Consider the following 23,835-nt stretch of genomic DNA (forward strand, 5'->3'; position numbering starts at 1 on the left):
ATTTTTTTCCACGTTAAAACTTTAGCGGGTACTCGTCATGTTAAATAAAAATGTTTGGGCTATGTCGCCGCGTCAATTTTTGGGTGGCCCCAACGTTTCCCCATCAATGCTGTTCGCTTACTCCTTGAAATGTTGGGGCCACCCAAAAATTGACACGGTGACATAGCCCTAAAGTTTTTATGTAACATGACGAGTACCCGCTAAAGTTTTAACGAGGAAAAGAATTAGTTTAGTTTTCGAAGGATCGGTAATCAATTAGATCGGAGAGAACAGGTAGTTTGCAAGAGTTATTTCAACCTTTTGCCCAGTTAAAAATAATACTTTGGTACGGCCGGATCAAAGGGGCCCGGGCCCTGGGCCATCCACCAAGCATGAGCCTTCCGTCAATATAGGGATAAACATATTCGGAAAAACAGAAAACACCATCATTTATGTGGGGATTCGAAGTGAGGCTGAGTTGTTTTTTGGTTAACATATAGTCGTCAAAAATGGTCTTGATAAATGGTTAATGCTGCTGATGAAAAGCACTATCCTTTGGCATTGTTAATGTAGCTTTGAACGCTACCATGGTACCCCTTTGCTGTTATTACGTAACGAATTGCAACACCTAGAAACAGTGGGTCTCCCACCAAAATGGGCCCCGGGCCACCCAATTCCTAAATCCGGTTCTGATCTTTGGCTATCGTCGACGCCAGAACATCATTGTAATAGATAGTGTTAGTAGTGTTAATAATATTGATACATCATTTTGTTCGTGGATTCACATATTTGGCATTTTTACTCTCTCCTCAGAATTCATATTTTTACTTTGGATTTTTTTCTTGGTGGTGTGGTGTTTGGACCTTACCACCACATTTAAAAACTGCAAGCAATTATGAGATCGCGAAAATCAAAGAGTCATACTCATCGGGCCTTTTCTTAATTTCCCATTACAACGACGCAGTTTTACGATTCCACAGTTTTAATAGTCACTGTCGAATGGTTCACTCACTGTGAATCTTAACGGTTACTCCGTAAGGAATAATACCTGTTCGGCCGCGGTTATTTCCTTTAAATTAAAAAAAAATACAATTTTGTGCCATTAAAGATTCCTCTGAATGGCCATTCTGAACACTTCTCCCTCAAATAAACATTCACTCCGTGCCTTTTATTACGCCCATCCGGCCCTTGGAATATGTAATGGTTCTAAGTCAATACCTTTTCCAAATAAATGTTTGTATATTTATACATAACACATAGTGACCTTGTCGTTTGATCATCTATGAGTTTATACCTGTGCAATATGATCGTAAAAATGTATTGATCTATCCTTTTGGTGTCTTATGTTGCAAGAATAATACAAAAATAACTAATAATTTCACTCATTGGTTATATTTTTACTACTTAGAAAATTCTATTCGAAAATTATAGACGAGAATTCAATTAAAGAGTTTCATTTTTTTTTCAAAAAATTCAAATTTTTTGTAATTAGAGTGATTTATGCTAAATAACGTTTGAGTTAGTAACGCGCATTGGTGAGTAAAAACTTAAACATATAGGTATCGAAATACTGTCGCGTGAAATTTCAGGCAATCCACTTCTACGTATTAACTTATTTCATGGGCAAATATGTTATTCGCACAGTTGTAAGATTGCGATTGTACCCCACTGGATAAAACGAAGAAAAACTTAAAATGCGAGCCGCGAACCCCTAGATAAGACCTATGAACGCGCATCTCTTATGAGGTCATTTAACCTAGTTCTGAAATCGATATTTCATTCAGAAAGCCGCCAGCGAGTTGGACCCCACACATAAATATCTGTGGATAGGTTCGATGAACCCTGAGCGAAAATCGCCACTTAATTCAAGAAATCCGTAATGAAAGTTAAAGAATACTGTTAAAGAATTACTATTCAATAGCCCGCTCCAACAAAAAATTATAGAAGTGCGCTACAACTATTGTCAGCTACATATGAATGACAATCTCAACGCTGAGCCAAGTATGATATTGATGCTTCAGGCTTAAAATATATATGTATTATAATTTTAGAAACTAATTTAATGTTGATGGATAAAATTGAAAATAATGTCAATGCAACATTTTTATTTAGCAGGTAGACTTCAAAAGCATTTCACATGAATACTCATTGTAATTTATTTCTTTAGATACTTAAATACAAATTAGGAACACTGATATAGGATTGCTTCGAAATCTATTCCAACTTATTTGGGCCGACAGTTTCACACAAACATAATTTTCATAGAAATGGTACGTTCATTCAGGCCATTCCTTTGAATTTAGGAAGACATATTTGTTCTAATCAGCGTTGTAAATTTAAATACTTCCAAGTATCGCATTTCAAGACTAAATAAAACCAAATGGTATAATTAACCTCATTTTAATCCGCATTCCATTCATACCAACCGACCTAATTAGGTAAATCTGAATATTCTCTTATACAAGGTACTTAAAATACCGGCTGAGCATACAGGTTTACCTCTCCATCGTGACAGACAGCAACAAACTTTGCGTAGATGCGGCGCGGCGTGCATTCTGATTTCTTTCTAATATTGTTTGCCCGTAACGTAAGGTGTCATTTATTTACAGAATATCGATGTTTCTAAAATTAAGCCAGCAACTCTGATCTCCCGCTCACGTTTACGATCGACCAATATTTGAGGCGCCGGCCGCTAGATGGTAGGAAAAGCGCGGGTGCCACCAAGTCGCTGTGGTCGCTGTACCCACCGCCAGAGCTTTCGGGCGCTGATGTTTCTAGCAGCGACATTGCGTTGGCTGGAAAGCGAACTTACGGAAGCTATGGCGGGAAAAAATTCGGACACATTCCTCCAAAAGTGGAGATGTGACGTGTTGAATTCCCTCCTGTCTTATTGTTAGAGTTTCGATGTCTCCCGTATAGGGGACGAAACCAGTTTCATCAATCATCGCAAATGTCAACTTATGAGGCAGGGTAACAAAATATGCTCTCTGGCATCACTCACCAAGGAACTTGCTGAATAAATCTTAAGAAGTTATATCTCAAAAATTATATCTTTAGTGATTCAATTCACCATTTCACCGATTCACCATAAATGAAATAATTTTACTTTTTAATGTGATCCTTTACTAAAGCTTAAAATGTATAAAATTCAAATCTCCCTTTATTCGCTAAGTAACTCACTGTAAAAAGTATTTGGATTATTTTTTTATTTTTCATAAGTTGAAATATTTTTTTATTCTGAATTTATCATAGTTGAATTCGAAATTCAAATAAATTTTCACCACTCGTCGCTTAAATTCAGAAATTTAAAATAAGTCCTGATACAACTAAGAACTACTGTCGGGTATCGATTGGATTTCCAAAGCAATTATACTACTCAGATTCTTCTCATTTTGATTCCTGACGAACGCTGTTTGAAAAGGTTAATGAGTTTCTTTGCCACGCCCGATGCATCTTCGCAATTGAGGTATCGACATATCAATCCCATGTTGCAATTCCTACTTTGAAAACGAAAGGATTTAGCTCTGAAAAGGACCTTACGGCCTAGGCCAAGTTGCTCTTCCCTCAGGGTACATCATAAATCAGCATGTCATAAGTTGCCCGTCATTGTACTCCACTATGAGTATTTGATATTCAGTGCATATTCTGCCGTAGAAATAAAGTCCTTGTGTGCTTTATTCCTGCTAATTTCAACGGTATTTCAAATTGATTTTATATTTCTCTTGAAGCGTTGTCACAGTTCAAATTTCATCCTATACGTTCAAACGCGATGCAAAGGTAAACTTAAAAAAATAAGAAGGAAACCTATGGGATTCGTCAGCTATTTAAAGGTGCGAGCAAAAAGCATTGCATAGCTTTTACGTGAATTCTCTGTCTGATAAAAAAAAGTCTGGGAGCCGATAGACTCAGAGATTACTTGCTAGGCTTTTTACTTGAGCTGTTAAGGATTCGACGCCGAGAAAGTCAACTTTGAACCTTGCTATTTTTCAGGAACGATGAAATAAGAGAGTTTTGCTGAAGGGATCTGTGGGGAATTAGTTTTCCACCTTGGCAGTAACGGATCTTCACACATGCTAGCTGATACTATTTAGTCAAGTATCTTCAACGCGCACCCTTATATAATTATTTGCGAACGTCTTGTTATCCCATACGCCTATTGAGGCGGTTTGCGGGGTGGTAAGTAGAATTAGGTGAAAAATAAGAATAATTAAGTAATACCATAGGTAGTTCCTACAGATTCAGGCTTCAATTGGTGGAAGTTAGACATATTTAAATAAATAAAATATCGTAGCACTTTTCCACAAACTTTTTAGTGCGTACAACGCGTTTCAGCTCACTGAGCCAGTCTTGTACCAGATTATGGCTCATTAGGCCGAAACGCGTTGTACGCAGTAAAACATTTTGTGGAAAAGTGCTACGGTCTTTTATCTGTTTAAATACCATAGGTAATATCCAAGCTTCTATAATAGGTCATTGGAAGACGGAAAAAAGTTATTTTGTGACGCCGAAGTTAATACCATGTAAAAGCATTAGCAAATCGAAAAAAGATGCTGTTTGATAGCCCGCGGTTGTGGCCAGAATTGAAATCAATTGATACCTTAATAATCCCGAAATTGTTATGGAAAATTAAAACAATGCAGCAAAGTAAAGCATAAAAGTTAAATTATATCCTGAGCCATATTTGAAGACTTCTTTATGCCCGAATGCCAAATGTAAAAGGAATGAAATCCTCGAAGTGTACAACCAAACTGCTTCAGGTCAAGCGATAGTTTTGAAAAAAAATTTCCAGTCCTTTGTCACCCCAGCAGCGGAAAGATCGGGGGAAGAATCATGAAATTTAAGGAATTTTATCATTAATTTTTTCCCGCATAGGAATAAAGTTGCTCTATCTGAAACTAATTCTCCATGTGTCACATTTCAGAGTTGATTATCATGGGAAAAAATGGTAAAAAAGAGCATCGAGCTTCAGAGCAGGAACATTTCTGCGTTTCTAAGTTGAAAATCCTTGAGCTATTTAACTCATACTAAGGAAACTATTGGAGTCGGGCTCCTCAATACGGTAATGCAAGGTTACGCACACTTAAAAAACATTAGTAGGGAAGAGACACAGGAAAGGTGAACATAATGCGTCATATGTGTGGCCCACATACACATTGAGATCTGGTTACGAAACATCGGCAGCGAGGCATGTATCTGCCCGACTCTTTAACCCCTCTCCATTACGGATGACAAAGCGGATGCTTATTGACCGTCACTTGTTTGTCGGAGATCAATCGAGGACGGTCTGACCGTTGTTTTTTGCCCATCACACTACACTCTTAATATTTCCTGTTTTTTCCTGCTTTTGCAGTCCAATGAAGGCCATTGCTCCGAAAGCTCTTTACATAAGAAATACCCCTTAACAAAACCCTATTAAGGGGCAGTGAAAAGTCAATTAATATTGCCATAACAGTAGTTCACTACCTATTCCCCAACAGCTGCGGATTTCCAAAGTTTTCTTCCCCATAATCTCGAAATATAAATACCACAACACCAATATTAATCACCACCAGTTTGGCAGGAACACGCCTTCGATTTTAACTAACGTCTACTAAGCAATTATATTTCTTCCCCTTTATACCAGTTACCACCGCGTAAACAGTGCGTTGTATTTTCCTGCAGGTTTTTATGAAAGATAATTAGCAATGGCAAAATCTTTTGGTCTCTCTCATGCAACTTGCCCACCAAAACGAAAGATGACGGTGTCGTGGAGGGAAGAGGTTTTACGCTGGTAGAAGCTGTAGCGTAAGCTATGGAGCTTTATAAATTGAAATATTTAAATAGCATTGAAATGATGTTTTGGCGGAACGGGATAGAATTTCAGAATAAAAATATTCAACTGTTTTATAGTTCTAAGGCATCTATTATCGAAATTGATAGGGAATCCTGGGGAAGAATTTTTTCCACGTGTACGGTCAGAAAGCGCTCGGTCAAGAACCAGCCCGGAGACTCCTAATGCATGAACTTACAGGCAATCTATCATTACAAAAAAATTCCACATTTCCCACGCTGGGGGTATGACCTTATAATACATTTTATTTAGATAGCTTTCTGACTACAACAGGAGCTGACCAACATCGTCTCTTTAGTCTTTCCATCCTCCACATCTTATCCAATAACATCCACTTCAGGAAAAATAAAAGCAGTGTTTTCATTCTGGCATTGCAATATTCGAAAACTATGGTAACTATTATGAATATCACAGGCAAAACTAAGTGATTTAAGAAGAATGCCGAATTTACTAAAGAAAATTGAGTGACTTTGTGAAATAAATCCTAAATATGTGCTTTAAACTCTATTCTTAAGGTAACGTTATCAGGATATTTTGAAATTGATGGTTGTAAGAGTTTTGTTTGTTTTTTTGTTGCAGTTCATCACATTATATCTATTAATTCAATCAGTGCATAATTTGCGCAATCAAAGTCACGTAACATCATAATCACAGGGTGCATCAAAATTATTGACACTATCTATTGTAAAAAATTAGTGGTATAAGTAAAAGTTAACTAACCAAGAAACTTGATCACTAAATTATTATTTTTAACTGTGAAAAAGGCTAAAACAAATCTTACAAAATACTTACTCTCTCCGATCAAATACATTACTGATCCATCGAAAACCAAACTAATTCAGTTGCATCTATTCATGAGTCGTTTTGGATTGAATCTTTCACCAAAAACTCAGGAATACCCTGTCACACGATAGAAGGATGAGAGTGGGGGAATACGTGATTTCAAACTTTTCAATGCTGCATGCAACGAAGCATAAAATCATTCCATCTCATCCTTACGTCGAGATATCCACGGTCTTCATTACCTCCAATTCTTTTATCCTCTCGCCGTCTTCACTAAGACCGCTCTAAATTAATCGCGCCTTTCCAAATTCAATTTTTTGCAATGAAAGAACCGGGAATCGATGGCTCACGGATAGGGAATATAAAATTTTCCTCAGGCGCCGCTCCTCCCTAGGGTGCAAATGAATTCCACGTCTGACCTCGTTTAGCCTTCGTAGAGTTCCCTCAAGAGTGCACTTTAACTTAAGTTCATATTCTGGCCATGGCATACGATTTACTTAGGTAACGAAGTAATTCAAAAATAATGGAATGTGCCAATTTGAGTAGAACCAGGGCAAGGGATTTATCACATGAAGGATTTTAGGAATTCTATCACGCACGGGCAAGTTGCCTTGAAACTAAATCCTCACTTCCGAAGATCATGAAGCATGCATCTGACAAAAGTAGCGGTAACAGATATGTTAAATGAAGCCTTAGTGTGATTGCATGATGTGGAGTGATGGTTTCAATGCTGTCTTTCAGGCAGCTGAATTTAAAAAAGTTGACAAATTAAACAATTTTTTCTCCGGGCATAATTTCCGATTTTTTTTGTAAATTTTTCACTTTTCTACATTTCACAAAACTTGAAAACAACATTATAATTTTCTGTCTTTATTCGATTATTAACAGTGCGGAGCCATATGATAATGCCACAAGAAACACAAACAAAATGGATGTATCGTAAACATGCTGAGATGTAAAAGGATTGCTGGGAACCATTTTTAGTGTTTTTTTTCAAAATTACACACACTTCTAGCATTTGAATAAGATTACTGGTGATTTAATACCATTCATGCGAGAGAGAAGAGAATTTAACAGTAGTGTAGATTAGCTAACTGCTAAAGATTTAATGTACCGTGGCGTGTAATAATACAATGGCGTGTATTGATGCAGCCGATCCAACACTACAGGGCCTAGCCCTCAAGCGTTGGCTGCCTAATTTTTCAGAATCAACGAATGCATCTCGAGTTATTCTCCTCACTGTTTTTTGCAATTATTCTCCATTTAGTATTTCTCTCGCAAGTTCTTTTCCACCTTCCTGTGTCACATGCGCGTAAACAACATAGAGCTGGATACCGGGTTTCTCTTCCGTCTTAATTTTTCAAGCAGTCGCCGCGCAGCAATAACCTCGTCCTACACAGCCCTTGATTCGACGTTCCATCAATCTGCATTTTCCCTCTCGCAGCTCTCTCGCTAGCCAGTGCATACGGTCCGAGCGTCAGTTCTCTTTCCCACAAATCCCGCACTGCATTCACAATCCATACCATACGCCACTCACCTATTATTTACGTCTTTAAATTCACTATTCACTATTGGGTTGATGAGGTATTTGGCGACTTCTACGCAAAATAATCAGTAATTGTGACCACGTGATATCCATCGAAATTACGACTCTAAAATGATCACACTTAAAACGGAAAATAGATGCTGCAACGTTCCCTTAAAACGCTAATACATTTATTTTATTTGTACAATCTTACAAATACCATATCTGCGTTTAGGTGATTACCATCAAAATTATTTAATGAAAGTGCAACATACGAACTTCCGCTTCGGCTTAAACGCTTCAGAGAAATGTTATTGAATCCTACATATCTTCTCTTAGGCAACATATTAATCGTCAACATACATTTAACAAAATACCAGCTTGGTTCTCGAAATATTTATTAATATTATCATTATGCTAACAAAAGATTATAGTTTAATTTTTTATCTAGACAACAAACGAGAAATTAATATAATGTGGTGCCCTATTACATTATTGAAGTGTGGGAACGCTTATACTCCAATGCAAATATATTCCTATTCGAATTACTTATTACAATGAGGTAGATTAGATTCCGCACTTATACTGGGCCAATCCCATTTCTGTACTACTAATCTAACGTCACTTTATCAATTGTACGAGACGATAAAGTGTCTTCTTAAGTCGTTATATGTTTCATATCTATCCATTACTCTCACAGGAGTTCCATAGAGCTAGCTCATTGTCTCACTCATGCCTGACGTAAATTGATAAGCTGCCATATTTATTTACTCCAATTAAATTGAAAATAGATTCCGGAAAACGATTAGCAATCTTAAAAGATACTCATTGTCACTGTTATCTTTAATGCTGGAGGTTCAATGCGCTCATCAAAGACTATGAATTACTATAGATGCTATTGACGGTCAATTATGAAGGAGGACAACGACTGGATTACTTTACACTTGCTACAAATTGCCAATTATACTCTGAATCCGACAATGGCTTCCCCTAGCAGGATAGTTGTGCTGTGCAGCATTTGAGACTTTCTTTGCACCAGAGGGTGCTGAACATGTTTTATTCGATTGCACCTTGGTTATAACCAGGTTTTGTATCTCAACAGAATTCTCTGAAAGTGGTTTTATAACGTATTCCACCCGTGCTTCATTCGGACAGTTTAACGTAGATTTGTGGTAGCTCTTATAGTACCTGTATAAATTGTAGATTTCGCCATGTTTTTATTTTTCCTCAGCCACTTTCGTCGGGCTCTCGTCATTTTAAGGAGTAAATTTAATTTAATTGTTTACTTAATTATGACCAGTATTCGTTAAAACCAGTTGATGACGTACAAAAAGCAATGTAAATCTAAGAGGTTTATTTCTTTAAGATTACGGAAGAAGTTCACTGAATGCCCATCGAAAATAAGTTCGGCGTAAACAAAACGCCAAAAATGGTAACTTTCTCGCGTAAACCACTCTTTTTTTTGCGGAAGGTAATCTGGAGGTACCGAGTATGGATCTCTGATTATAAATTTCCCACATTCGCTTTCAGCGTACCATTCAATCCACGTTTTTTAAGATGAACTTTCCTTTCAAGAAAGAATTTATCCTTGCAAGCGAAGCAAAAAGAAAAAAAAAACTAAATCTTCGACGTCAAACTCGGTCACGAGTTTCATTCGGTACTCAGACGACTAGAGCGCCTCTCCAGGAGAAACTGTCGTATAATCCCTCTCCCCAAATACTCCCTCTGCTGCGCGGCCGGCACGAGACGGAAAAAATCCGCAAGGATTTAAGCGGAAAGTAAACAACCCACCGGGGAATATTGTGCAAACTCACGTTAAGTGAAGAGCTCCGAGTGTGTGATCGTGCATGCTTTGGGTCAATTTCGAATCTCTCCCTTTCCACCGAACACAGCATTTCGTGGAAGGGACCAAATACCCGCAGCGTGAAACATTCACTCCTTTTCTGCGCCAGAAATCTCCTATCATAGTGCATGGATGAGGCACCCAAAGCATTAATAAATGAACCAGTGCAGGATCCAGCAGCGTGATACAGTTTTTTTAATCAAGCAGATCTTCTATTTATTCTAAATATCAACCGGCATTGTAACTAATCCGTCATTATGGAAATATATTCAGTAACAACAAGGACTTTTTATTTCAGAGGTCGTGAATGACCTAGGTTAAATATCGAGCATGGGGAAAAAGGTTTTTCAAAAAATTTACCTTCCACTTTTATGGACAGCGTTACATTTAGGAAGGGGAGAGGCTAGAAAAAAATACTGAGGTTAAAAACGTACGAAAACTGGGTTAAAAAAATCATCAGAAACTGTAGCGTAATTCACGCGCGAAAGTATTCCGCAACTTTCAGTAAATATTTAACCGATTAGCCAAAGTAAACAACCTTTATTATCAGCCAAACTAACATCGCATTTTACTTGTTAGTAAAAAGACAATAGACCTCAATTCAAAGTTTACTCATACTTCAAAAATTCTATGAATACTATAAATCTATAAAAATATTTTCCTTTAAAACACAATTTACATACATATGCCTTGGCGCAAAACTTCATCCACCAGTAGTCATTTGAACTCATTTCAAAAATAATATCTTGTTTACATTTCAGATAAACCTGTCATGTAAATAAAAGGAATATATTTAAGGAAGAGGTAGCTTGCAAAAGTCTCAAGTAGAAGACATTGAGCTGGAAAGAAAGAATGAAATATTTGAGGACGTAGTTTGATGCTAAATTTGAGGGCAAAGGAAAAATTTAGTAATGAGTGGGTACAGGATACACAATGCAAAGGTTTCATGCAAGGGGAATGTATAATAGAGGACAATTCCATCTCTCACGAGGTTTCTGTTGCCACTTCGGTCGCATGTTAATCGGTTTTCAAAAATATCCGCAGCGCGGTTATGAGTGCTATGCGATCCACTCTTTTTCTATATTTTGCGGTATGGTCTTTGAAAATACCAGGAATTGCATTAAAGAGTTATGAATTGATGAATAAAATCATCATGAATGTAAATTTTGGTTGACACCCCAAATTACACCTTATTTTCCCGTGTAACTCGTATAAATTTGTCCGTCAGCGACGCCAGTGGCGACTTCTGTAAACTCATTTAAATGTGCAGTGGGCGACTACACATTTAGAGGCCTACTTAAGGATCCTCTTGTAACATTCGTGGTTTCATGATTCAATGGATTATTTTTTCCAATTAATGGTAGAAAGGATAGTAGCAATTAAATTATTTATCCAATGTACGCGATGTTAATGAATCTTGAAAAGATAATCTTTTAATATATCTTCCCTTCGATCTGTGTCAATGTTGCCATATTGATTGCACCTCAAACCGTTTTACATCTATCATCCTTCAATCTTAAGAAAAAGGTTTTACTGCAGTAACATACAAGTGTGTGCACTCAATAAGCAAAATAATTAAGTCACCACGAGTAGTGATATATAAATGAAATGCAATCGGTAATTAATAAGCCAGAGGCTCTCAAATTGGAGAGGTTCAACCCATTGGAGCTACAGAATTCCAAAACTCGTGGCAGAATAGCGCTCAGGTACATACGATGCTGATGGACCCAAAATAATTAAACTGTCACAATCAAATTACAAAGCTTCTCGGTGGTAAGAAGGTGTTCTGCCTGAGACTTCCTCCATTGAATTCCTAATCTAGTTAAATCTAGCAAACTTATCGCGTGACGGTGAACTGGAAAGTGAATTTCTAAGATTTCGCTTCCGTACATTTCTTTTTGACCCGATGCATCGTGATGTAGCACTTAGAGATAGCAGTACAGATGGTTTTCACGCTTCATTTTTATTATGGTGAATGAATTTCTTCATATTTTCAATTTGATAAATTAAAGAGAAAAAGAGATACATGAAAAACATATGTGCGCCCCATTTCGTTTGTTCCATAGTTGGATATAAGCTATAGTTAACATGTGATAATTAAAATTTTGACGCATATTTACACTCCCGTCAACTTATTTATGTTATAACCTCCTAAATGCCAGAATAATATAGAGGGTGATGAATTCTCAAGCAGATAGGATTACGACTATAACGGATATTAAAGTAAGGGTTTAATTCTTATGTCTTTGTTTCCAATTTTGGAGAGCCGTGTTGTTATTTAATTTACCTAATTAGTTTCTTCCAATTTGGATTAATAATACTTTGAGCTAGATCTAGAGCAATTATAATATTCAAAAGAAAACCGAAACGCAACTCTGCGAAATATTTCATCCACCTTGACACCTGATAAATAGAAGGCCAGTACGTTGATGGTACGATCAACTTAAGAATTTTGAGCCTCTTAATCCATTTACTAAGGCATCCAAATTTTGTGATCTGATATGTTTATCGAGTGTTTAGAAAATTCTTAGAGGTTTGGAAAATTAATAAAATGAAATAAATTGGAAAACGTCAGCTTTATCTTATCAATTCGACACATCAATGCTGTATTAGACCATCATTCTTGAATTTAAAGGTTTCTTCATGAAAAAAGTTATCCCTAGTGTAATTCCAAATATATAATACAAAAACCTCTTCAGTAAACAGAATAAGCAGTTACATCGCTATTTTCTCAACTCCTTGCTCAATTTCATTCAGAAAATTATTTAAAAAAAATAGTTCTAGCAGTGAAATGAAAATGATGAATAGAAAAGTTAATGGGACTACATAATATTGTCACCAAAACATCTAACAGGTGAGGATGCTCATGAAATATTTGCCTAGACAGAGGTACCAATATTAACATTTACCAGTACCATTATATCAATCTTTCCATTTAAAAAACTTACAATAAATTAAGCAAAAAATATGGGAATGAACCACCGAGGTGCATTAAACTGAGTGAATAATTTGCTCCAGGATTTGAACGTATTTCCCAGGATATTCAAAAACTACATATGAATACTCGAAAATGGCTATTCGGGCTTCCAGCCGGGTGGTCTCGCTCCATTCTCCATTTTTGGCAGAATGGAGAGAGACACCCGGCTGGAAGCCCGAAAAGCCTTTTTCGAGTATATTCGCCGGGAAAGCACCAGATCTTACTTTACATGTGAATATTCGAAATTTCGAACCTGCATGGAGTTGATTTCGCAGACGGAGTAGATTTAAAGAGCAGTAAACGATTGGCTCCCAGAAAAAAATCAAGAACGCTCTAGATATGAGAAATGGCACCGTACCACGCGCCTTACTGGGTAGGACGAGGCTCGCAAATCTTGTCGCTCTTGCTACGGCCGATCTCTTCATCTTCCTCCATGCTTTTCTCTCCCTTTTTCTCGTCTTTCATGAATAAGAAATTTCAGGAAGTTGCCGCACATATGACCATATTTATCATTTTTGCTCCAACCTCTGGCTTCAAATTTATACCGCCTCCTGTCAGCTAGCTCAAACATATTGTCGTGTCCTCCCGTGGACAGTCGGGATTTAACAATATATTTGTTTAAACTTTTACTTTTTGCATTTTTATGAAATGAAATATGGATAAAGAATCAAAAAATACTGGAGAATCTGCGGACCTGATCGGCTGAAGTGAAAGAATCAATAGTGATGTTTATTTTTCTTATCAGTTTTTGCTGTTTTTCCATAGCCATAAGAAATAATAAACATTTTAGCAACAGTAAAGTTTCCAGCAAAGAAGATTTTAATCTGGAATTGATAGAAAGTACTCATTAAAAAAAATGTAAGAAAAATCTTCACCGACGTCAAATTTATGTCGTAGCAAAAGTTAACACTAATGAGTTAAAAACGACCTGAAAAGTTTTCATTGCAAAAAATCTTTCTGTGAGCGTTCTTATTGCATCATTCTCATATGTTTTCATATCTCAACGACCTAGTGCAAGCATTTAGAGGTATGCGATGATGAATCAAAGGTTAAGATGAAGAGTTTTTACGTTTTTTTTACGTTTTTTTTTTTGGAATCTCAAATTTATCTTTGTATCTGCGTCTCGCGAACACGTGTTTTTGCCTCGTCCAATAAGTCCTGGAATCCTTTTTAGCTCAACCATAAACAATCTCTGCAAATAGATCAGCGATCACCTCTTCCGTTTCCCAACTTTAATAGTTCCGTTCGTCCCCACCACTTTCAGCAGGAGGGACGCCCGTGAGCGGAGATGTAATCTCTCCGTCCCATTATCTGTGGATAGCTGCCGCCATCGTCACCACCTAACACCTTATCCCTCTCCCCGCAATCCCCGCCCGCCAAATCCCCTTCGTGCCCACCCGCCTTTCTTCAGATGATCCATCTCTCCGTCCATTGTGCTCCTCCGTCTTACGACACGACGCACTCCCAGGGAGATGGGGTTGGGGGGGGAGCGTCCAGTCTCCTCCTTCGCTTCACTTCCGTCGTCACTTCTATTGCTCAACCCTCCCATCATCAGCATCACCCCCGCACCAGACACACCCTCCATGCGATACGCTCCGACGAAGTCTGCGGTAGTTCGCCACTCCCCATCGCGGCCTCGGCCCACGCACAGCCAATAAGCTCCGTCTCGCACGCGGTCCTCTTCCTTCCCGCTCTCGGCAATCCGAAGTGTCCGGCACAGTCCACGCGGCATCGCCGCCCGCGGTTTCCCGTCTCTCCTGACTGCCCGCCCCCGACCTCGCCATCGTCTTCGCCGAAATCGTGAACGAACTTGATTCGCCGATAAGAAAAAGGAACTCGACTGTTTTCAATACAATCGCGCAGGTTTATCTCTCGAGGACGGAAGCTAGAGAGCGGAGCGCGACAGTTTTCGTGATTTCGACGTTGTGTGCACCGTCGTCGATCTTTCCAAAACCTGCATTCATGTTACCTTCCCGCAACAGTTCCATTGGTATCCATCCTTCTCTAAATGCAGAAGAGGTCAAGGAATCCCTCATTTAACGCATTATTAAGTTCCGTGAACTCAGAGAAAAGATAGTTGAAGCGACCGTTGCTTGAATGCGCCTCGTGCTCAACTTTGTTCGACTTGCATAAACTTTATCCACCTTTTCTGCTGTGTAGACTCTCTTGAGATTATTCTCTGAAGACCAATCTAAGTGTCCAACGAGTGTCTTGGAATTTCCTTGAGGTCTAAAGAGCCTTCCTCTTCGTGACCATTGCGGACACAGGATACAAGGATCATCTCCGCCTCATAACAGACAACCTGCCGGAGGCGCCGTGAACACTTCTACGACGACGTTGCGTTCTCAAAGAAAAGGCACGAGTGGGACTTGACGACATCCTCTTTCATGGAGGTAAGGTGATGACAATTCTCGAGAGGGCATGATTCTTTTTCTATTATTGAGGAATGTGGGTGGCAATGATTTCATGTGTGATTCAAACAGAAGGATCGTATTCATGCGTGATGTTCATGCCGGAATAAGCCACAGACGCGACCAGGCGTGAAACCAACTTTCTTATCTTATATTAGGTGATCTAGACGTGCGAAAGTCTCCTATGGTAGGAGATAGGGTTTCTTTTCCTGAGACACCTCTCGTCGTTCATTATTTGGCCGTTTTCCAAGGTTTGATATGGATTTGACGCTGGTTCCCTGCGATCAGTAGCTTTAAGCTCTATACAGTTGACCACCACGCTTCTAATCGGTGATAACACTTCAGCGAGCCCCTAGGCAGTGTGGTGTTTTCACAAAAGAGTTATTATTTGTGTTTTTCGTTTTATGTTTTTTAGTGTAAAATGGACTTATATAAAGAGTCCGTTGGCTGAGATGTTAAACTGTGATCCACTTTAGAGACTAGGTGCAATGAGTGGGGTACACTTCATTCATCCACCATTCATTTCTTTCGCCGAGGATTCCTTCCCGTTCAAACTATTTTAGGTCTTCATGAAGACGATAATTACTATACTTCGATGACCAATGAAAAGATTGATATTTTGTTCTCCCTGCATGTTTCCACTTGACTGCCAATTATCCTGGGGTATTTGATTGAATAGAGTCTAAAAATTTAGATATAATTTTGTGGTCTTTAACCTTGACATTTAATAGTTCCATGATTTTCGTTGCAATAGAAACCACCAGAAGAAAGCTTATCGAATGCTTTAAAGGAGGCAACAAGTCGTATTTACGGTACAGCAAATCGCATCCAAAAGTTTTTAAATAGCTAGTATCACGGATGAATATTAGGTGAAAAGAGCAAAGAATTAAATGAGATTGTTAAATCACTCAGAAACTTTAAGGATCTTCACGCATCAGAGAATCCTCCGTATATTTTACACACGATGCGATGTCGGAGCGCGCAATGCAAGCAATATTCCCCGGGCAGTTTCTCCTACTTTTAGCCATTGAATTTCTAGTCCTCGTGTTGATTGCGTCCATCTATAAAATTCATAATCATTAGCTAGCTTCAGCACTGCAAACAGCTACCCTTCCGACTTGAAAAGTGTGTATTTTCTCCGACCCTCGGATTTTATTTTCACACCCCTAAAGCAGACTTTTCACGTTTGCTCCGTTCAATCTCCTTGTTGTCCTTTGGCGTTCCTGTACCCTCAATGCCTCTCACCCAGTTCCCTCCAGTAACGTGGCGTTCCGAAAAAAAATATAAATAGGTCAGAATAGGGGAAATAATCCGTTTAAGACTGCTGCGCTTGAGGGGGCTACGGCATGCAGCCTTATACATTCCCCACACAAGGGGGAGGGATTGATTCCCTGTCATTTTTTTTTTCATTATATCCCTTATCCGCTGCGTCTGCGTACAAATCACTACCATAACCGCAAATCAGAATTTTGGAGATTACTTTTATTTTTTGTGTGTGTCAACAAAATTTTGTTATTTTTTGTTCGATTGCATTAAAATTGTAAACTCTTCGTTATTGCCATTGGAAACGATTTTCTATTTTACTGCTGAGAACGTAGAGCTCACAATACCTGTTCTATTTAACTTGCAATAATGTTCGATTGGAATTAATGCTTACAGGTGAAATATAAAATTAGAGAAAGTAAGAAATCCTGAAAGAAATCCGGGAACGAGACTGTCAGGGCCTTATGTAGCGAAGCCTGAATCATAAATATTCGTCCAACTCGGGTCTTGAAAGCTGTTTATGTAGTAAGTTGTCAAGTGGGCAAACTATGGTATCAACCGTATTCGATTTCTCGTAGAAATGAATTTAAATTTACTATTTTCTTAAATATGAGAACTGCCTCTAACTTTCCCATCCACATTCATTTCCACTTGTATATGTTTTTATAAATAATCTAAAGTATTACCTACTTTCTTGCTAGGGAATATGAATTTCTTTCTCCCTTTGCATTTTCTCTTTATAAACAAATAATTATGAGGACCCAAATATTATTACTGCATTCATAAGTATCCAATGAAAGTTACTTTTTCTTGAAAATCCACTTTTCAAAGTCATATTTTTTCCTTTTCTAATATTATTATTCTAACACAAAACATTAAAATAAACTATTTTCTCGCGAACTAACCAACACCTTAATTACACTGGCTTCAAACATTAATGCTTAGGCGCGTAGGACAGTTTCCCAATACGATTTTTTTTTCAAATTTATCTGAATTACTTAATTTAATTTTTAGTTAATTTTACTTTTTGTTGAAACCATTTAGTTACAGTATTAATTTTCTTACTTAATATTTGATGATAACATTTTTTGATTTCTTGAAAGTCAAAAATCAAGAACACCGAATATGAAAAAATGTAATACTTTTTGTTCTAACTGAAAATCTCTTTCGCTCAGAGAATTGTGTACTCAGGGTAGCCTTTCGGCCAATCGATGGAAAAACTTACGCTTTTTAAGTAGAAATAAATGGTATCTTACTTCTCTTTATAATGATATTTCTTAGCAGATATCAATGAATTTTCAAACTCTCTGGTGTGATGTCTTAAGCCACCTTTCGCACTGTAAGCCCAGTGTAAAATTTCAGCGGCTAAAAGGAAATATCTTGCTGGACAAACTTTTAAACTTTAAATTTTTACACTGAACGGAAGAGCTTTAACGTCTCTCGCATATACAAAATTGACATAATAAATTTCTCTACTTCACTAAGCAAATATAATCGTAAATAAACATCTAACGCTTAAATTATAAACTATAGCTTCATTAATTGAGGAGTTGATTTTTACGATTCAAACAAAAGCTATTATTTGCACTCATTAAATACATTAATTTTGGTAATAATCAACATTTTCCGAAGAGATATCGCGGAACAGCATATCAAAGTAGTGTCCACTTAATTGTATTTCACAGTTCCACTTCACGTGTTTCAATTGACTTGCAATCAACATCAGGAAACTGTGAAACTAAATTGACTGGGTAGTACGATATCTTTGTTTATCATTAGTTAACAACGGTTTAAATTCCACATCCCTTCACCCAAAGTGAACTGGATAGGGGTTGAATATAAAAAGGAAAGGCAGGGATTTTTGGATATATACACGAAAAAGGGCGCGTATATACCCTCACACTTGATAGCGAGAGAGAGGGGGCGTGGCCGTCCAACAGGTGTGCGATTTCGGGGTGTGAAGCGGGTGAAAGGCGCTCACTTCGGGGCGGTGGGCGCCACTGGGGCAGAAAACTTCTTTCCAGGCTCACCCACGCGCCACCACTGCGGATTAATGAGGACGGGAATGCCTTTTTCCTTTCGCAGGAGAGAGAAAAAAAGCAGGAGGGAGGAAAGGAGGCGCGTGACCTGAGTTGGGGTGCGCTCCACAAGAGGGTTTGGGTGGGGTTATAATATTCTTATATGGATTCCGCCCTTTACCCCAGGTAGTCGTCTTTCCTCCCGAGTGCGGACACCGCAGATGGAACGCGTGAAGCAGCGACATTATCCTATTCTAATAACAACGACATCTTTAGTATTTGATGGTAGCTTTTGCACATCACAATTGGTTTATTATTATTATCATCTTCCGGTGTAACTGTCTCGCCTTTTTAGGAATACAAATTTTTTTTTTCTCCTCAAAATGTTATCGTTGGTCTAGTTTTTTCCTGAGCTATTGTTTAAGTATATCCACTGAAGCACGAACTTAATGTATGTACTTACAAGAAAGTGCTGTCTACTTAGGCCCAGGATTTTTCCACCTACAACCCGCTAGTTTTAAAATTTGGTCATTTAATCACAACTGCCCAAAAACCATCTCGTCAGAGCTTTACTCATCTCAGTCTTTTCTTTATTGAAGACAGTATACGAGCAACGTGATATATGTAGGGCTGAGTGGAAACTAACGAAGTGCTGCCGTATTTACAGTGCCCACCATTCTATCAATGTCTTCCCCGTCACAACAGCAAGCCGCTGAACCGAGTGATGTCTAGTTTCCTGCCCCTGACCTGTGAGGCTATCAATGATCAATTTAGCCGTTGCTTTGCGGATGAACGCTAATGAAGTGTTCTTAGGAGGGGAGGTAAGTGCTCTCTGAGCGGCCTGAGACACTTATGACCAGCTTGTAATGGGGACGGTAACATTAGTTGAGATAAAAATCACTGTCCCGTCAATTAAGAGTGAACCATTCCCAAATTCAGTTAACTGCATTCTCTGCCTCTTCACTTCATCCCATCCTTTTAACGATAAAACGTATAATAATACCTATAGAAATCTAGTATTGCCTGTGATGCAGGTCACAAACAAACAATATTATCCTCTGATAACGATCTGCATCTGAGACAAAAATTTTAAGGGACTAAGATACCTGGCTGAAGGAACTAAGAAGCCTGCAAGTCATTGAAACAAATTAAAATCGGTAACATACTTTTTTACCATTGCGAAATTTTTTCACATGCATCCTTTTTAAACAAAAATTTCCCTTGACTGGAAAATTGTAAAAATTTAGTCGAAAAATTTTTTGTAATTCATATTCAAAAATACTTTTTACGTTAATTCTTTGCTAATACTTCTTACTGGTATAATAATTACGCATTAGTATAACATAATAGATTGTTAAGGGAATTGTAAATCATCCAATAGTTTTGTTACACGGTCAATGTAATAAGCAATACAATGTTTGGTACAAAAAGTGGGTACAAACTGCCAACACTTCCAAATGTGTAATATCTTATGAGTATATTACAGAAAAGATAATGGTGGAACCAAAGGCACAAATTTCTTCCAAAGTTTCCTCCAAAAGAAGAGAAAAAAGTCGATAGCTATGTTAGCCGCTAGATCGACTTTCCGGATTCCTAAGAAAATGTAATCCACCTCGAATTTATCGGCGCAAGAGACTTGAAACTCATCCCTCACTTTTCATCGCTATATTTTCCAGTCGTGTTCTTATTGAGCCTAGCACATCCCTCCGCCTTGTCATTTTCTTCGTCGTCCGTGACCCCCGTGCGCTGGCGTTTGCGTCTTCGTCGAAGCGCATGAGAAGAGGTGACGAGGGCAACACGACTCACTTATACTCTACGCTTATCCCGCCCACATCCTCCCACTTTCACGCACATGCACGTGTTTCTTTCTGCCCCTCACTCTCAGAACGACCCCTAACAATCGGCAATCCAGCAAGCCAATTCTGATTTCCATTGCCTTGGTTTTGGACTTGGAACGCCGCGGGTAATCTCGAAATTCGTTTAAATATTTACACCTTGTATTTATTGCATTTATTACTGCTTTGAGCAATAAAGGGGGATCGCTGTAGCCTGATGGGTTTGGGATAGCTTAGCCACTAATATAAGGTTCCGCGGTAAAAATCTCGGCTGAAGCCTTCGGACACCCTTAAATAAAATCCTCGAAGTGCGAAAAGGAACTCGCCCTAGAGGTGGAAATTCGCATTCTGGATAAGACTTTATTCAAACATATCCAAATAAACTTTCGGGTTGAATGATTGAGTGATATTACTGGAGACTTGGAGGTTTCTCTAATTGATATTATGTGCACAATAAAGATAGAAGATATAGATGCAATATGGTTTTTAATGTATTCAATATAACTATGCCTAGATCGTAAATAGCTACATTTCATGCATCTTTTCTGTTCGAAAGGGAAAATCCAATGAACCATGGAACCAGGCTCTTCCCCCCCACATCCCCTCCCACACACTGAAATGTCAACATCTTTTTCCTCCTTCCTCTCCAGTCAACCCCCAATGATCGGCTTTCCGGATAGCGTCAGATTTGAAGGCCAGCTACTCGCACATCCCTCGACCGAACTGGCGTCGGCCCAGTGGAAAACACCGCCCTCTCAATTTTATACCACTATTCAATCGTAGTCACCGCTGGATATCGTCCAGTTTACGTCACCATTCCGTTTCTAAGAACATCACCTCCAGTACGATCAAAACACGGCCTTTGACCATAAATTGCTCTGATAGCATTGTTTTTCGGCAGATGCGACCGCGATATAAGGAGTGTTGTCACTGATTTGGTGAATTAGCGAGATGAAACGGGAAAAATACCAGAAAGGGAAATTGGGTCGAAGTAGTTCTGAATTGGGTTTACATAACTCGTGATCAAGTCAGGCGCTGCTTCATGAAAAAATGATGATCTGAGAAGAAATCAAACGATTTATTGTTTCCACTAATTCATTGAAAAACAAAACGAGGCCAGTGTTTTAGTTTGTTAAGGGTATCCAAAGGTCGAGACTGGAATAAATGTGGCATATGCAGCTGGATTTGGTACTTTGATAAAGTGTATGACACGAAAGTTTTCCCAGTTTTGAGGCAAAACTCTGGAGAAATTATTTAAACTCATGTTTTGCACTAAGAAACAAGTAGTAAATTAATTCCACAAGCAAATTAATAGCTGATTCTTGTTTTTTACTCGAAAACCTTCATCGTTTACGTATATTTCAGTCCTAAAATATGAGGTCAGATTCAAAGCAATATCGACTGAGCTATGATATCTCCCACTGAATACCATATCTTTAGGTGTGTCACGATTGAGACACGAGATTGGCTGGTGAGTGGAGAATAGAGAAACTTATTTCCCGTGCTCAAATCAAGATATAAAGTATCTAAACAATCCTATTTGTTTAGAACACTTATCAACCAGAAATGGGATTTTGAAATAGTAACTTAGAATTCAAATTAATGAAACGTTTCTGGCGACCAAATGTCCTCCGTGAAAGCATCTATCTCTTTAACCCTGGATCTGACGGGATAATCCTATCGGCTTTATACATTGAAATAAATTGTGAAACTATGACATGAAGGAAGCCAAATCAAAAGAAGCTCGAAATGAAATTAGGAGAATTAGTGAAACTGTCCGTGTAATAGGTCCGCATAACTCTTTGCAATCAACCCAAAGAATGCCGATTTCTTCTCCGAAATTTTCTACCGTAGTATTCCCTCATAATTTGGGGATAATCATTTTTGAGTCAAAAGCGATTACAATCCAATGCTGAGTGTAAATAGGAATTTTTTGATGCTGTGAAAAAAAAACAATTTACCTTTCATGTTCCAATTCTCATGTGCATTATAAAGATATTCACGGAATTCGTTCAACTTAAACTCGAAATGTATTCCATCATCTTTATTTTTTCGCAGCCTCATCACAGCATTTTCCTTTTTATCACCTATGGTGCAAATATCTTGAATCGCAGTCTTAGAAGCTAAGTGCTAACCGACAAGTTGACAGGATGTTGTTATTGGATGTGGCGGCATCTCGATACCATGCAAAATAAAAGTCATGGCTGATTCATGGGAAACGCATTTTTTCTCTTCCATGCAGATCAATCCCCTCCTCAAAATAATTCTTCAAATTGGCTGAGTGTTCTCAAGACTTCGCTAGCCTCTCTTATCTGAAAGCGTCAGAAAAGCCCGTAACTGTTATCTACGGCTCTGTTTTTAAGACATTTTATGGGTTGGAATCCGTGACTCCCTCCTCATCAATGAAATCATTAATTTGGAAGGCCACAATACCAGAAAGTTGGACAATAGTTGTGCCGTACAAAGAATCGATGCGTGTTGCTACCAGAAATTCATAAGGAATCTAGCGGCATTTATGGGTAAGTAGAAAGGTATTATGATGAGCAGCAGCGGAGGCATCCTTGCACTGTCATCATAAGTATGATACATGGTAGACCGCTTAATGGCGTTGCTGGCCGCTTTGTAACTAACAAAGGCTTTTCAACCCTTCCCAATCACTTTGAGTCAATTACTATCAATCAGAAGTTAAAATATTCAGTTAGATTTTGATAAGTATTATTCTACGTTAAGTAAAGTAATCGAAAATATATTGGCCTTTGCCTGTCATGCTGACCCAGACCATATGAAGACAAATGATAGCTATTTAGGTACATTCTTCGATCGTCATGCTAAATAAGGACATTCTTATGCTTTCGCCTGAACGCATATTTTTCTTTAATTCTAAGTCAGAGTGCAATTATTCGCCGATTTCAAATTGCCACTACCTTTTTGCGACAGCAATGAATTCACAAAAATAATTATTTTTGAACCAATGGGAAGCATTACACTCATCAATCTTTGCCTAAATATAAACAAACAAATAGCTACTTCAAATTGTCCTAAATACTCCTTTCAAATGTGCAAAGAGGTGTTTAAGTTAAACCATGCCGGGGCAAACATAAGACTTGATCACGGTCACGGCCAGTAAAATGGCAGTTCTTAGGCGAAGTGAAGGGAACAAATATCACTAACTTTGAAGAAGTAAAAGGAAATAAAATAAATTTTGCATGGCACAGAGTGTGAAAGCTGATTGAATGAAGATCAAGGATCTATTGGGAGCAATCTTCCTTGTCTTTCACGATATATATCGCAATTTTCCCATTTCAACCGTAAGGGAATGCCGTAAATGGAATACGTATAAATGTTATCAGAATTTAGATCTTATCAATGTA

At 38.2% G+C, this 23,835-nt stretch overlaps 1 protein-coding gene across 3 annotated transcripts in view; it reads left to right on the forward strand.

The window, feature by feature from the left end:
• Window positions 1–23,835, forward strand: part of LOC124167287 (anion exchange protein 2) — a 262,309-nt gene that overhangs the window by 82,530 nt on the left and 155,944 nt on the right. The window contains exon 1 of one of the 3 annotated variants that reach the window (XM_046545251.1): window positions 14,567–15,330. The exons of the other annotated variants lie outside the window; for them this stretch is intronic. Within the exon in view, the coding sequence (XP_046401207.1) occupies window positions 15,325–15,330 (6 nt within the window). The 5' untranslated portion in view covers window positions 14,567–15,324. Of the gene's footprint in view, window positions 1–14,566; window positions 15,331–23,835 lie in introns of those variants that run through there. 3 annotated transcript variants of the gene reach the window in all.

This window comes from Ischnura elegans, chromosome 1 (assembly GCF_921293095.1).
Source record: "Ischnura elegans chromosome 1, ioIscEleg1.1, whole genome shotgun sequence".
NCBI lineage: Eukaryota > Metazoa > Arthropoda > Insecta > Odonata > Coenagrionidae > Ischnura > Ischnura elegans.